The 15664-nt window shown below is 41.4% G+C and overlaps 1 protein-coding gene and 1 long non-coding RNA gene across 2 annotated transcripts; one reads left to right on the forward strand and one right to left on the reverse strand.

The window, feature by feature from the left end:
• Nucleotides 1-386: 386 nt before the first annotated feature.
• LOC125900605 (uncharacterized) lies at nucleotides 387-4391 on the reverse strand. Its single transcript, XR_007450866.1, has 3 exons — nucleotides 4261-4391; nucleotides 1650-1719; nucleotides 387-474 (listed from the first exon to the last, which is right to left on the reverse strand). It is a non-coding gene; the product is annotated as an uncharacterized LOC125900605 (long non-coding RNA).
• tmx1 (thioredoxin-related transmembrane protein 1) lies at nucleotides 4258-15124 on the forward strand. The gene is made up of 8 exons (XM_049595689.1): nucleotides 4258-4527; nucleotides 4907-5022; nucleotides 7270-7315; nucleotides 8389-8517; nucleotides 8950-8995; nucleotides 11065-11166; nucleotides 11286-11352; nucleotides 11462-15124. The coding sequence occupies exons 1-8, from the start codon at nucleotides 4325-4327 to the stop codon at nucleotides 11707-11709; spliced, it is 957 nt and encodes a 318-aa protein (XP_049451646.1). The 5' UTR covers nucleotides 4258-4324; the 3' UTR covers nucleotides 11710-15124.
• Nucleotides 15125-15664: the final 540 nt, after the last annotated feature.

Raw genomic sequence — 15664 nt, forward strand, 5'->3', positions numbered from 1 at the left:
GAAGCATGCTGACATGCATACTGTGAAATATGACCGGATGTAGTAGAACATCCTGGTACTTTTGGCATACTGCATCTGACATACTATGTATTGGGACACACTAATTCTTTTTCAGGCATACTAAACAGTATGGTAGTATGGGTATTGGAACGCAGGGCATTTGTCAGTCCCGCCCTGATTAGTTTCATTCACCTGTTCTCACTCCTCCAATTAGTGCCTTTCCCTCATTTGCCCAGAGACACACCTGCCCTGCGTCAGCCTCATCAGCCTTTCCGTGCTCCTGAGTTTGTTCCCATCCAACAGCTGCCTGCCCATTCTTCTGCATCATCGCCTTATTCCACTCACCTGAGCTTCTCCGCCCTTTTTCTCCACCTGCACTTCATCCCCTCCACTAGTTTGTATTTGAGTCCTGGTTTTCAGTTCAGTCTTGGTTGGATCCCTGATTTAGTTGTGTGATGTCCAGCTGCTGTATCCCTGGAATAAAGCGTGGTAGATTTGAGCTCCTGCTGTCCACCTGCTCCACATCATATAACACATATCTTGAAAAAGCACGAGTGGAACTACTGCTTCTTCATATTAAAATGAGTTTAAGTGGTTCAGGCAGCCCAGAAATGTGATGTGACAGATGTACATTTCAGCTGACTCAAAGTGCAACTATGAGAGGAACTAGCAAACAATTTGAACTAACAGGCTGCAACAGGACATTTAAATATGTGACAGTGAGAGTAATTTCTTAACATTAAAGTTTTTTTTAAGACAAATGAAAATGTTGAATGAAAAAGAAACTGAGATTATAGCCTGACACTACTTAGAAGGCAGGGTCTTAATAGGATTGCACTTCACCTCCGGGTCAAATCAAATGGATTTCACTCTGCTCTCTGTGGGCTTCTTTTGCATGTGCAGATGCAAAATGCAAAACGCTTTGATCGTGCAGCTTTGAAGATACTGAGCGAAGGACACACTTCCTCCTGGATCAAAACATTGATTGCAACTTGCTATCAGAATCCATCAGGAGCTTAAACCTATTAATCTGCACCTCAAAACCTCTGTTTACATTGATTAGGGCTCAAATATGATTTGTTTATTTGAGCAAAAACTGAGAATATTCTCCAGTTACAGCTTCTCAAGTGAGGATTTGCTGCTTTTCTCTGTTTTATATCAGGGTGAAGTGAATATCTCTGGGTTTGGGACTGTCTTTTGAAGACTTCTGAAGATTTGATGATGTCAGTTTGGGCTATCAGAGGTTGTAAGAAGCACTTTTCGTGTTTTTAAAGTGTTCAGTTGCAGCTGCACTCTTGTTCTTCACAAATATACACTCTAACAACAGCATGCTACGTTAATCTATACCATGATATGAGCTACCCCACAGCAGTGGTGGACTCAGGCTGTCTGAGAAGCAGGGGCGTAAAAACAAAAAGGGCACCAGCTCCATACCGTGGGGCACCTGCACACTATTTTCTAGTATTCTAGTATTTTTCTAGTATGTAGGGCAACATATGTGGCACTGTATTATGTTTCCTCAATTTTAAAGCAAACCTAGAGGGCACTTCATCCCATTTTCTCCATTTAAGGGCATCCATTAGTGCACTGCATCCTGTTTCCTTCACTGGGAGTGCACCCTGGAGGGCACATTATCATGTTTTACCTACCATAGGATCATCCAAGAGGGCTCTTTTGCAGCGTTTCTTTTCACACATCCCCCTCTAGTCCACCAGTGCCCTGCAGTATATAAAGTGCATAAAATTAGCTCCGTCTTTACCAGCTGCAACATTCAAGTGATGATTTATACATCACCATTTAAACACAGTAATATCATATACAGTATTCTGAAATGGGCCATTCTGCATAATATTCTACTTTTACTTTGGTACTTAAAGTATATCTTGATGCGAATACTTGTGTAATTTTACTTAACCTGTTCAGACCCTCCGTCCATTCCAACGGACATAACTTTTCTAGGATGTCTATATCTACAATCACTGTCATCTGACTACACCCAAGCACACAGACTGATTTGATGGGATGACCATAAGCCAATCACAGTGTTACACAGCATCTAAAGTGGACCGCAGTGGAGCCACACACACTTTTTTAACAAGCATGGCTGCAAATTTGCAAATCATAGGATTACAAAAGGAATGACCTGCCTTTCTCTGCCTCTGATTGGCTTACCTTGACATTCTTGCCCCAACCAATCCAACCAATGAAGGCAACAAGTACTAGCCAATCATGGGGAGCGCAGGGTAGGTTGTTCCTTTGCTATCCTAGGACATTTGAATGAGGCAAGGAGGAAGCACAAGGCACATCTCAGTCTGTGTTAAAGTATATAATTTGTGTTTAAACAGTTTTAAAAGTAAACATGAGAAGTTATACTACTTATACACCTCAAAATATCAAATAAAAGGTGTTTAACTTTCCCTTAAAGAATTTTTCAAAAACATCTATGCATTGGTATGGACAGGGGGTCTGAGTGTCACTTGGAGAATGAAAATGAAAATACTGCTCTAATTTGATTTTCTGGTGATACAATCAGCTTATAATGTATCACATTGATTATGTCCATAGAATATTCATTTTTCAGGAGGTTTGTTAACACACTGTTTTCTCGAGATACTTCAGAAATTGAGGATATCTTGAGTAGTGATGACAGTTACAATACAAAATATATATTTTATGTGTTTGAAAGCATCACTTTATTCATTGATCTCTCCTCAATAGGGTGCTGTGCGGATCCCCCAACCATTTTCTAATTCACAATGACAATACTTTTTATTTTTTGTTCTTCTAAAGTAAATATTGTTCCTGGGTGCACAAAAAGCATCAAAATAGAGTTTGTTTATCATAAAAAAAGTAGCAGAGGAGGACTCCCCACAACCCCAACAGAGGTCTGAGTTAAGCCTTGAACATCCTTGAATTATAGAAATGCCCATTTTCATTCTGGACTGGTCAAATACAATACTTTGTCGGTGATTTTGGCATCAAACACCGACACCAAAAGCTATTTTTCGCAGCGGTATGATGCTGCATCAGTTTGCCAGGCGGAACCTTTCGCGACCTTATGATATGCTGCCGGTCGGCCAGAAGGCACCTGTCCCTGCAGTATGATACGTGGATGGATGAAATCAGTACATAACGCAGTCAGATGGTACTGGTCCCATTAGTATGACACACCACTGTACTGCAGCAGCTGGAAACGCTGCCAGTGACAATGTAATGTAAGGAGCTAGACAGTCCTCATAGGGCAGGTGGGAGGGCTTGTGGATGGGTCCAACAAACCCTGGACTTTCACCCAGGAGGCCAGTGTTCGCTTCCTGTATGAATGTAGAGCCAAACTATGATGTTTTTTCCCTTATCCTTACCACTGTGCTTTTGTTGCCTAAACCAGTGGTTCCGAACTAGTGGGTGGCGGAATTTCCATGACTGAGCTTTTACATTCAAGTGCTGTTTTCTGCTGTAGAGCGAGTGACTAATTGACACCTACATGACAGAGACAGCAAAGTAGTTCAACGACATAGCCAAACTCAAGTATGACGCTGACTGTATTTAATTGTGGGACCTCAAACTAATGATTAAGGAGAAATCTGGACCCTGTGGGCGGACCAGTTGGGAACCACTGGCCTAAAACAAACCATGTGCTGACGCCAAAGGACACCTTGTGCAGAACATGAAGACACTAAAGTCCACTGATATGTGACAACACTGATAATGTGATGTACATATGAGCTATGCAGGGCTGCTGTGACTGGCTCCTGGCCCCCTGTCATTTTGCACAAGTGGCCCCTGAGCAAAGCAAGTTGAGTATCCCTGATGTAGAGTATTTTTACACTGCAGTGTTCCTACTTCACTAAAGTAAAGGATCTGAATACGTCTTCAATCACTGTCTGTCATACATCCATCCATTTCCTCTCACATGCCTCACTCATAGCTTTGAGTTATTTTAGGAGCAATGGCGCCACCTGCTGGAGATAAAGAGTAAATGCGAATGAACTAAAGTAGTCTCAGTTTTATGGACTTGACAGGCTGCTTAACTGTGTTGCCTTTAGTTGGTTTAATTTAACATTCAATAGGGAAATCTGTCTAAGATCATTTAGATGTCCGCCATTATTTAACAGTTAGCTTAGCTACATGCTAACATTTGCATCGCTAACGTTGCTTTCTTTGCTGTTTCACGACTAAGCAAACAACACCAGATAACTGTTCATATTATTTGTATTTTCTAAAGATAATTTCAGACTTTTTCAGCAGATAAGAACTACCCACCTGACTCGGACGTGAAGGCGCAGAGCGGAAGTGAGCACTGCAGGCTGTGTCAAACAGATCAGACATGGCGTGTCTGCTAGCTTACAGCAACACAGGCTCCACAATGTTTTCTGCCACACGGAGAACAAAACCCCACCCGTGGATATGCTGTTTGCTCCTGGTGGTGGTGTTAACGTCGCTGCCAGCCTCGGCAAAGCGGGACAGCCTGAGAGAAGTGACCGACGGGACCTGGGAGGAAATCCTGACAGGAGAATGGATGATTGAATTGTCAGTGTCCTGCTAACGGCTAGTGCTAACGGCTAACCGGCTAGCTAGCTAGCTTGTCAGTTATCTTTGCTGTTTTGAGCTCGAGCTTGATTTCCGGTCAGATTCAAGCTTAAATGCGCTGTCTTATCTGATTATTATCTAATCTGCCTCCATGTAGTGCTGTCGAGTCTCTAAATATCCAGCTAAGCTAACAGCTACCATCTGTAGCTAGCTAACCAGGTTGCCACAGAGTTATATGTTAGCCAGTTTGCTAAGTTAGAAGCTAAAATACACAGGTCATCAGTACATTTCAGCCTGGACTTGGTGTTTATATGAAGGTTAATGTGTGTGATTGTTCAGTTCATCTGAGGCTTTACTTGTGACACTTGATCCCCCTCAGCTACGCACCCTGGTGTCCAGCATGCCAGCAGCTCCAGCCGGCGTGGAAGGAGTTCGCGGAATGGGGGGAGGACATGGGGGTCAACATAGCCAAAGTGGATGTGACAGAACAACCCGGTAAGCCTGAATAACCTTTGCCAGCTGGCAGCTACACTGAGACTGCTGCATGCATAACAAAGCTGAGCTGTGAAGCTCAGTGTAGCATGTCCATACTGTGCTGAGCAGCAGGACAAAACAGCTCCCAGCAGCTCTGCAGTAAACACCAGTCAGCTGAGACCTGTTATGTCCAGTTTTGGTGAGGCTGTGTCAGAGAGGTGTTGATTCAGTTGTGCTTATTTTGGCTCTATTCCACTATAGATAAGACCTTGCTTACGTAATGTACTAGAACATTCAACTGTATGGTAAAGGAGGTGCTTATAATACTTTGTCCTCCCAGTTTCTGCTGACGATGACCACAGACTGACTCAGTGATTCCCTAAAGTAATACACAATCGATCACAGACTCCCATTTGATGAGAATTTAATTCTATCTGAAAAGATTGTGGTTGCTAGTTATGGATTAGATCGGAATTCTGTAGTTATCAGCTGCAGCTGATGAGATACTCATGGAGGAAGTGAAACCCATGATCAGAATACTCACTCTCATGACTCCTACTCACATTGGGCTCACTACAATAGTGAAATAAATAGTGAACTAAACTGTTCCCCATTTTTGTGGTGACCCCTGGAGCTCCCTCAAGGACCCCTGGATGGGAACCACTGGACTAGATATTCAATCAGTCAGTCATTTATATATTTATTTATCACATGGAATTATACAAGGTACAACTCCAGTGAAATGTGATCCCATCAGCTCCTTTAACTTGTGGACTGTAATTTAGTCTCTTCTTACATTGTTGGCTGCTGCAACATAATGGTCCATGTGTCCAGATGGTTCTGGTAATCCATGGTTTGTGGTTGTGGAATGTTTTAACTGTCCACACATCCCAATCTCGATGGCTTTATGGTCGCACCACCTCAACACAGGCAGTGACGCTCTGCAGCCGGCTTTGCACTGCATGTAGCAGTGATCCTCAGCAGGATCAGGACAGCACCTCACATTCCCACTGACACACCAATTCTTGTTCACTGTAAACCACACCTCTCCTCCTCCTGTCCTATGTTGGATTGACATATAGAAAAAGAGGCTCCTGGTTGAAAGGATAATACAATTCTTGATATCGTGTTGGAAACTGATGAGGACACAGAGCTTGTTTAGTTTATTTCCAGTATTATAATTTACATATGAGAAACACCTCAGTATATGGCAACACAGTTCAACTGCACTACAAACTACAGCCTCCAAAATGACCTTAAACTTGAGTCAGCACCTCTCTAAAACTAATTAAAAAACCTCTTTAGATCCTTCATGAAAGTAGGATTTACTGCATAGATTTGGAAATAATAAACTGGCAACTGAGTGTAACTTGGCAGTATTTGTTTAAGATACACCAGCAATTCAGGAATTAATGTACAACCTAGTATTACAGTTACAAATTCTGTTCAAAGACTGGGCTACATAGATAAAAATCCTCTATTACAGTAAATGTAATTTAGTAACATGATATTGATGTAAACTTTCTGGAAAATCTATTGATAGACTGTTTATTTATAGAATAACTGGTCAGGAAAGTCTAGCAAGTGGAATACCAGACCGTTCAAGCCTCAAAGGTCCCCTATTACACCAAAGAAAAAAATCAGAAGAATCAAATAATGCCAAAAACAGTCCTGCTCATCGATTTTGCAACACTTTCTACAATGATCTAAAACAGAAATACCACATGGACCCTTACCACAGTCTTCTTGATATTATAGCATAATCTCAACAGATATGTATATTGTGTCACAGTATAACTTCAGTATGTGTCACGTGTTAGAGGCCATTTGTAAATGAGTTTCAAAGGCAACGTTAGGCAGGTTGTCAAGGTACAAAAACACCAGATAGCTGGTACCAGATTTGTAAGTGCACCAGTTTCCATTTGTGTAAAGGTATGTGATTTAGCAAGTTGAATTGTCTCAAAATTCCTGACAGCATTCTTATCCAGAGGGAAACTGCACTGCTGAAAAGGAGCAGTGGGCAGCAACATGCAGACTCTCTAAATATGGACTGAAAGACTGGTTATTTTGGTTATGAATATAACAAATAACAGCCTGAATATGAGCTTTAACAAAGTGATATGAAATCTTAGTGTTCATGTTAGCCAGTGGTGCAGTGGAGCTGCTGTCAGACATTGTATCAGCCCGTCTGAAATTACTTTCAGTTCAATTATGAGTCAGACTGTTCCTTCCTGCACGCTGACTGTCCTCTGTCTCCTCTCTCTGAAGGTCTGAGTGGGCGATTCATCATCACTTCACTTCCAACTATTTACCAGTAAGTTCTTAGTTATTCTGTGTTTTTTTTTGCTTCATCTTGTGTCTGCCTTCTTGTAGTGTATGCAATGTGGATGTGCACCATCTTGAAAGAAAATAATCTAGTGGGTTTAGCTAAGTTTGGTTTCTTTTAGTACTAGTTTAGTGCTCATAGGTCATCAGTCTCTTTAATACATCTATGAGGTCACATTTTAAACAGACTATAGCTTGGTGTTTGCAGAATATGTTTAACACAGTCATTAGTAAGGGGAAGAAAACTTGATTCATAGATTTAAACGATTGGACTGGGGACAACACAAAGGGTGCACCTAATGTTGATTAATTAATTAATTTGTCTAGTATTTACTCCAATTAACCATTTACTCTATAACTTGTCAAGAAATGAATGGAGAAAAAAAACAGATCAGAAGTTGTTAATTTTCTTCTATGAATTAAAAATCATCTAACTACTGGTTAAATTAACAAAACAGAGAAGGTTGAGAAGGTTGCACTGGTGAAAAATTAGTATTTTCACTTGATTGATGGCTGAAATTGTTTATTTGATTCTCAACAATTTTGCAGGTTTTGTTGATAATAGTTTTGGCACTATTTAAATTCTCACTATCAACCAAAATCAGTCTCACCAAACGAAACACCAGCAATAATCAGATACAGAAAACCACTTTTTAACCACCACTGGCAGCTTTATTATCAGACCCTGTAAAGGCAGAGTTTCCTTTTTTATATCTCATTGTTAAAGTATTTTTTTAAGTCTTAAAAATGCATGTTCTAGTCTAAAAATCCCACATTTGCAAGCTCCAGATTGTAGCTGTATACTTGGCACACAGCATCGTCGACCCCAACGCTTCACTGCAGAGAAAATTTGCACTGATATTTTGGCAGTTATACCACTGGCCTGTCGCCCATCTTCGCTGTCTTACCCTTCAGGCTGTCAGTCATCATCAGCTGTCACTATGTCAGGATACACCAGTTAAACACACATTTTTTCATGTGTCAGTCCATGAAATGTTCATGACAGAAAATATGCATCACAATGAAACTGAAATCGTTTTGCATCTGCGTTTTGTGCTTCAGCTGTAAAGATGGTGTCTTCAGGAAGTACCAGGGAGCTCGCACTAAAGATGACTTCCTCAGCTTCGTCGATGAGCAGAAATGGAGATCAGTGGAGCCAGTTTCCTCTTGGTTCGGGCCGTCTTCCTTTCTGTGAGTTTCTACAGCGCCACACAATCGTGGTGATGATAAAGTGTGGTGATGGGGTTACATAGAGCTGACTGTCCGTTCCCCCCAATACCAAAAATAGCTCCTCTGGTTATCGGGAGATGTATTTAGATTGATATCACCCAGCTGTGAGGATACACACACAGTTAAGGAAACCTTGAAGTTGTCATCACAGTGCCAGTCCAGTGCTTTGTATCACTCTTTTTGAAACAGAAACAGCATCAGACACCTGCCCTGTTAGCTCTATTATTAGTGTCTCCTCTGTTGCCAGTATAAAATTGGACACACACACACACACACACACACACCCTCCCGTCCCCTACTTGTTATTTTTTCATGTTTAGGCTTTGTTGTGATGTTGCAGTTTGACAAATCCGTGTTAAATTACATGCTGTCTTTTTCCTCCTCTCTTGGCAGGATGAATTCGATGTCCGCTTTGTTTAAGCTCTCCATGTTTATCCGGGTAAGTGAGGGTTTACACTCTTTGGTTGTGCCGACTGCGAGCATGTAGGTTGTTCTGTATATGACGGTGTTTATTTCAATTCCCACAATCCATTCAGAAGAAGAATGTGCTGCTCAGTGTGAAATTGCATCAGGGAATCAGACCGGCTTCTATCTGCAAAACACAATGGGTCTTTTTTAAAAAAAGAATCAAATCCAGTTTAACAGGGCCGACACATTAGACACATTAGACACAGGAGGAACTGTTTCCGACCTCACGTGTTGCACAGACAATACATATTGTTACACAGAAGGATGAACTTACAGGAAACATACCCCAGTGCTGAAGTAAATCATCCCGTACAGTGTCTCAGGTTTTTAATTTTAATTATTTTTGACAAAGCAGAAACCAGTCTAGCCTCTGCTGATAGATGACTAGTCATTTTCACTCTTAAAGGATAAAGCTTGCTTTGTTTCACATTCCTTTAACTCTCAACAAATCCCATGAATAGACAAAAACCAGCAGTGTCAGTGGGATTTTCCCAGCCTGCCTGTGCCTCTCAGCCCCAACCCTATACAAATTTGAATCTTTACAGATGGTTCATAAGTATATATTTTAATTTTGTGGGGTTTTTTTTTTAGTTTTTAGCATAAATTTCTCAATGAAGGAATTTTTTTTGGGACTATTTTCATCTGCGTATTAACATTTGGTGCTCCAGTGAGAATGTCTGGCAGCTGGACGCTGTTTGTATATGTAGCCTGGAAACCTGATTTATCTACACGCTCATGTTTTATTGGCTCTGGCAGATGATCAAATCCCTAACAGACTTCCACCTGACTTCACCTCATGCGGGCCCATCACAACCATTTATCTAATACGAGGCAGGTTTGATACGATGACTGAGAACTTGTAGAGCCTTCACGCTTCACGCAAAATATGAGATGATGTCATTTTTGGCTCGTGCACCCTCGTGCTGGTGACACAGCAGCTGGCATAAGCCTAGCATAGTAAAGACAACCAAGATGGCTGCAGCTGAGGTGAAGCTTTCTGTTGATAGACTGTTTTAGAAAAAAGGCAACACTGGTGCACAGACATATTGATGCTACACAAGAGCTACACGCCTCGTGTGAGACATTTTGGTCTCTGTAGGAACAAAATGAATCATTATCATATATAGACATGTAGTTTTTGCTTCCTCATGTGTATAAGGCGTCATTGTCCCTGAAGTAGACTGAGTCCTTGGAGAGTTTCATTTGTGTATGAGAAGCTTGCTGTGTTGCTGTTCTCATGACAGTTATCAGTTCACTGGGGGCCTCCTTTTGCCTCCCTTCTGCTGTGCACTTCTTCTTTTAATTATATTATGTGACTGAATGTGTGGTGTTTGGTCAGACCTGCAAAGGACATGCCAGGTGTCAGAGCTCTGACCTTTCAGCTGAAATAGATAAACTGACTGTTATTATTCTGTTTATCACTTTATTAAATAACACCAAAGATAACTTGATGGTTTCACTCTTTGTTTGTTCACATCTGCCGCAGCAGTCTATAACACTTATTGATGCTCCTTGGAAATTGGAAATTATTTGCAGGCTAGGTGTATGTATTTTAGCTTCCAAATAAGTTAAAAAATAAAATAAAATAGCTGCACACAGACGCCATTACAGGAGATATGATAAACTCGCTGTCTTTGGTTTAGTTTTACTCAGTGTTTGATGATCCAGGGTGCTTCGGTTGGTTTAAGAGTGGATTGATTTGCAGGATGACGCTATGAATTTATTGTCTTGACTGTCCCGTTAAAAAAAGAAATGAAAACAAAAATCCCCAAACAAGTGCTCCCTAAGTAAACAAGCCTTACAAAAACAAAGTTCAAATCAATCGGGTATCAAACAATGAAAAACTAAGATTAACCAAACAGGCTGCGGGTAAAGACTGTAACCCTGTGGCGTCTTTCACGCACCACACTCACTTCAGCACACCTGCCTTTACTTAAAGGTTCCCGAGATGCCCACGTTCAGCTGTATTCTGTACTATATTGTAGCTGTTACTGACTGTCTGTTCACAGCCTCATGTGAAAATGTCTTTGTGTGTTCCAGCGTTGTCACAACTACATGACAGAGCACCTGGGGATCCCAGTCTGGGGTTCTTATGTTATCTTTGGCTTGGCCACTCTGTTCTCTGGCCTTGCACTGGGACTGGTGAGTACTTATGTAACACTTGATTTTTATAACTATAGTGAATGCTCTTACACAGTTCATTCAGAACAAACATGTGAATTGCCAGTGAATTAATGGTTATTGCTGTCTTGTCTTTGCAGTTACTGGTGTTCATCGCAGATTATGTTTTCCCCTCACGGCGCTTCTCTTCTCCGGATTACTACCAAAGTGAGTTTTTTATGAGATTAAACTAAACACTGCTTTATTTGATGTAAATAAACGACAGAAATCATCATTTCTGAATCATCACTGACTTGTTCTAAATGTTATCCTGCAGAAAAACAGACAATGGAGCAGGCGAGGCTAATCCAGCGACAAGAGGACGAGCACGAGGCTGACGGCGAGGAAGATGACGATGAAGACGACGAAGATGAAGACCAGGATGAGGTCTGGAGGAGGAGGAGGAGAGGGTCCCCGGAGGGCCGCCCAGAACCTAAAGGACAGGGTCTCTCTGATGAAACTCTGAGGAAGAGGGCGGTGGGCAACCGTGAGGAGGAAGACGAGGAGGAGGAGGAGGACACCTAGAGAGTCAGCTCCTACTCCTACTTTGAGAAGAGCGTCATGGAGTCGGCAGAGTCGGAGGAGCTTTGGTCCTGAGCAGCAGTGTTTACAGCAGGGAGTCCTTAAATCTCAACCCCACCTGAACCTCCCCTCCTCCTCCTCCTCCTCCTCGGGGTCCCCAGAAACACCTCGCTTCTTTTCTTCTCCTTCCCTTGTTTTGTAACGGGAGCGCTTTAGACTCTCTGTCCGCCTGAGCAGCAGGCTCCACCTGGAAAAAGCAAAAACACTCCCGACAACTGTTTCCACTCGTGGAGACCAGTCGCCTGGCTGAGGTTTAGGTATGAAGTGCGGTAGAGCTGGATTTTGCAATGTTGTTTATGCTATGCATCGTTTTTTAAAGATATGTGTGTTTATTATATGTCTTATCTCAGAATCATTATACCAGGCTTGTGTTCGAGGTTTAGTCTGTTGAAGTTTATTTCTGTTCTGCTAATGCATACATGCAGTTACTTCATGTTTCATGTATATTTTACCCACCCTGACGATTCGACCTAATGTTCACACACCATTCCTCATTTCAGTCTGTAATGGTGGAGAGAGTGAAAAGTAAAGGCCGAAAGTGTTTGTTAGCAACCTTAAGATTTCACCCCTGGTTGATTTGGCAACACCTGTGGTTACCGTGGCAACACCAAGCTCACTTCCTGCTCACTTCTTGTTTCATTACTATTGCAGGGTATTGCAGGATGTACTGGTGAATAATGAAGGAAGTGATCGTCATCTTGTTTTGTAGATGCATTTTTCTTGAACAATAGTCGTCAGTGTTAACCTCGACAAGCACACGGCATTCCCTGTGACTCGTTCACAGTGAAGCCACCCTGTGTTTCTCCAGCTGAATGCTTTAAAGGCCAGTGTGAAGGATGTAGGGGCATTGAAAGGCAGAACTGATTTAATGTGAAGCGGCAGTAGACAGTGTTGCTGTATACAGCTCTGCGTTCACACTACAAGTGACAAAGCAACAGCTACAGTATTGCCAAGTCGCTGTTGAAGTGTTGCACAAGCGCTCATTGGTGCAGTTAAGTCATCCTGGGCTTGTGTGTGTCTGCTACCTGCAACAAAGCACCGCGACTGAGCGCCATCTAAAGTTGTATTGGGTCAAATGGTTTTCATTAGGGCTGGGTGTAAAGATATTACATCATTATCGAGATATGAGACAACATATCGTCATAGATTTTGGATGCTGTTGTATTGCGATAAGGCATAAATGGCGTTTTTCCCTCATTTCAAAGGCTGCATGACAGTAAAGGGATATAAATGTATCAACTTACCAGACTTTTCTATTTGTTTTAACGCTTGCTTTAACCCACTTATTGGTTATATTCACATTATGATTAATATTTTCTGAAAAAATAAACAAACAAACAGAGGTCAGACTCATCCCTACAACTTAGTCGCATCACAGAGGGTCTCTGATCAGACTTATTGTTGTGTTCGTTTTTGTTTCCCAGTCCTTGCATTGATGAAGTGCTTTTGAGGAGATTTAAAAATATCGAGATATGTATTGTATATTGAGATATAGCCCTAAATCATGACATAATTTTCCTGACATGTCGCCCAGCCCTAGTTTTCATCAATGTCAGAGCCCCATTTTAACATCACATTTCACTGCATCATTGCAGTGCTGCCATCCCCGTCACGTAACAAGTGTTGGGCGTCAGTTTCTAGTGCCATGCGTTTTTTTGTTTTGTTTTGTTTTGTTTTTTAGTACCCAGCGCAGGCAGAAGTCTTCATGAGTTCATTTTTTCCTCAGCAGTAGTTGATGGAGTTTTGAGTCAAAGGGTGGATAATTGATGAGTCGATATGATCAGAGCTGAGCGGATCAGACTGACGGATGAGAGGAGCGGCTGCTGCAGAGTTGAGTGAAAGCAAATTTTTACACCCAGTGCAATGAATGATTAAGTTTTCGCTCCATCTGTGCCCAGAGTTGCACTGTGCTCCGAGAGTGTGGAGCAATAAGTAACAGAAAGGTGTATATATATTCCAGCAGCGCACCTAATGAACAGTCCAGCTCCAAAAATAGAAAATCAAAATGTGGCAGTAGATGTTTTAATTGTTGTGGGCTGCTATAAATAAACTAATGTTTATTTCTAGCATAAAGTGCCAGTGGATAAAAAGAAAAGCCTGTTGCTGCGTCGCTCGTAGTGTAAACACAGCATCAGAAACCATGAGGCTGAATTGAAATCCAGCCTGGGAATGGCGGACCCCGCCACAAACATGAAAACTGCTACCGAGAGAGGTCGTTACTGACTGTAAATACATTGAATGGCTATTGCAGGAAAAATGCATGAATAGTGGGAATAGCTCTCATGAAAATCTAAAGGATTATACCTTAAAATCTCAGCCCAGTCATTTCCCTCAGTCTGTGTTAAGTGTGCCTCCTTTTCCTCTTGGTCCAGGTATGTTATGGGGCAGGAGCCCTTCATATGGCATTAGTGCTTTGCTCAGCAGTCAAACTAAAACGTTGACTCTGACTGAGCTGCAGTCCTTTTAGCTTGCAGAAACATTAGGTAGATGCTTAAACAGAAAGGAAGCATACTCACTTCAAATAAAAGGCCTGGTGAATGTTTCTCTGTACTGTATGTCCCCATAATGTATCACACAATCAACCAGAGGGATTTGCTACTTTGTCTTGTGTTACAATGTTTACTTGTGGTTCTCTAATTATTAAAGGCCGTTGGCTTAAAGAACCCATATGCCGGCAGGTCTACAGAACAGTATTTGTATGCCGTAAAAAACAAAGGTGGGAGCAGTTTAGGGATTCAGACCTCCTTTTATATGTTGTTAAATACAGAGAGAAGTCTGGCATATCCGTCCTAACGCTGCTCTGCTTTAGGGAACAGTAAGAGGACCAGAATGAAGCTCTCTGCACGACAAAGGGAGGCATTACTCAGCCTACTGTAATCTTCTTTTAATCACTTTTAATTTGACTTCTTTAGGCTTAAATATCAAATTAAACTTCTGAGGTTAATTTATCTAAAGAGTGTGACTGTGTGTGTTGGTTTTTCATTGAAATCTTGAACAAATTGGCACTCTGATGCTTATTTTTCAGATATTGATGCCACTCTGTGCTCAGCCTGTATCTACTTCAGTCTTGTAAATCAAAAAGGGGAAGTGTGTGTGCGACCAGTGTTTTTAATACACATTTCACTCTTGTTTTGATTAGGCTTATAACAACTGGTAAGGACTTTGATTTATTTTTATGTTGCATTTTATTCCAAGTAAGCTGATTACTTATTTTGGTGACGGTTGAAACAGGTTGCGTTTTTGTACCCGACCACTCTTAACGGCTTGTAGCATTCACTCTTTTACTCTGAGCCGCCTGTGCTCCTTTTATTGTTTGAACATTTCTTTTGAATAAAGGGTTAACTCTGGAAAAACTGTCTCACTTTTGTTTTGCTTCCAACAGCAATCTGGCACTAATATGAAGCTCCAGTATTTATATTCATCAGTGATGCACACAGGAAATAGAGGAGTCGCTCACAGCTGGAAAAAATTTAAATTGCAAACAGTGCCGAGAACATCCTGGAAAACAAACAAGTACCAAATATTTGGAGAAACACACGCCAAAATATTTCACCATGAAAGTTAATACACAGTGAAGCAGCAGTGGAAAAGTATTCAGATCGTTAACTGAAGAAAAGAACTGGTACAACAACATGAAACATATAAACACTACAAATAAAACCCCTGAATTCAAATCCAAGGCATCAGAAAATGTACTTAAAAGTATGAAAAGTAAAAGTACAGCGTCTGCCCCTGTGACTGCTACAGTATCATCATTTGAGTTTAAATAATGATGCATCATTGTGGTGGTGCTGAATAAATGGGTAGTGCAGTGAAAAGAATTGTCTGTCCACATGTTGGAGTGCATATGATGGCTGCACAGACAAAGGAACATTATTATGACCACCTGCATCGTTGC

The sequence above is a fragment of the Epinephelus fuscoguttatus genome, linkage group LG14, assembly GCF_011397635.1.
Source record: "Epinephelus fuscoguttatus linkage group LG14, E.fuscoguttatus.final_Chr_v1".
Classification (NCBI taxonomy): Eukaryota; Metazoa; Chordata; class Actinopteri; order Perciformes; family Serranidae; genus Epinephelus; species Epinephelus fuscoguttatus.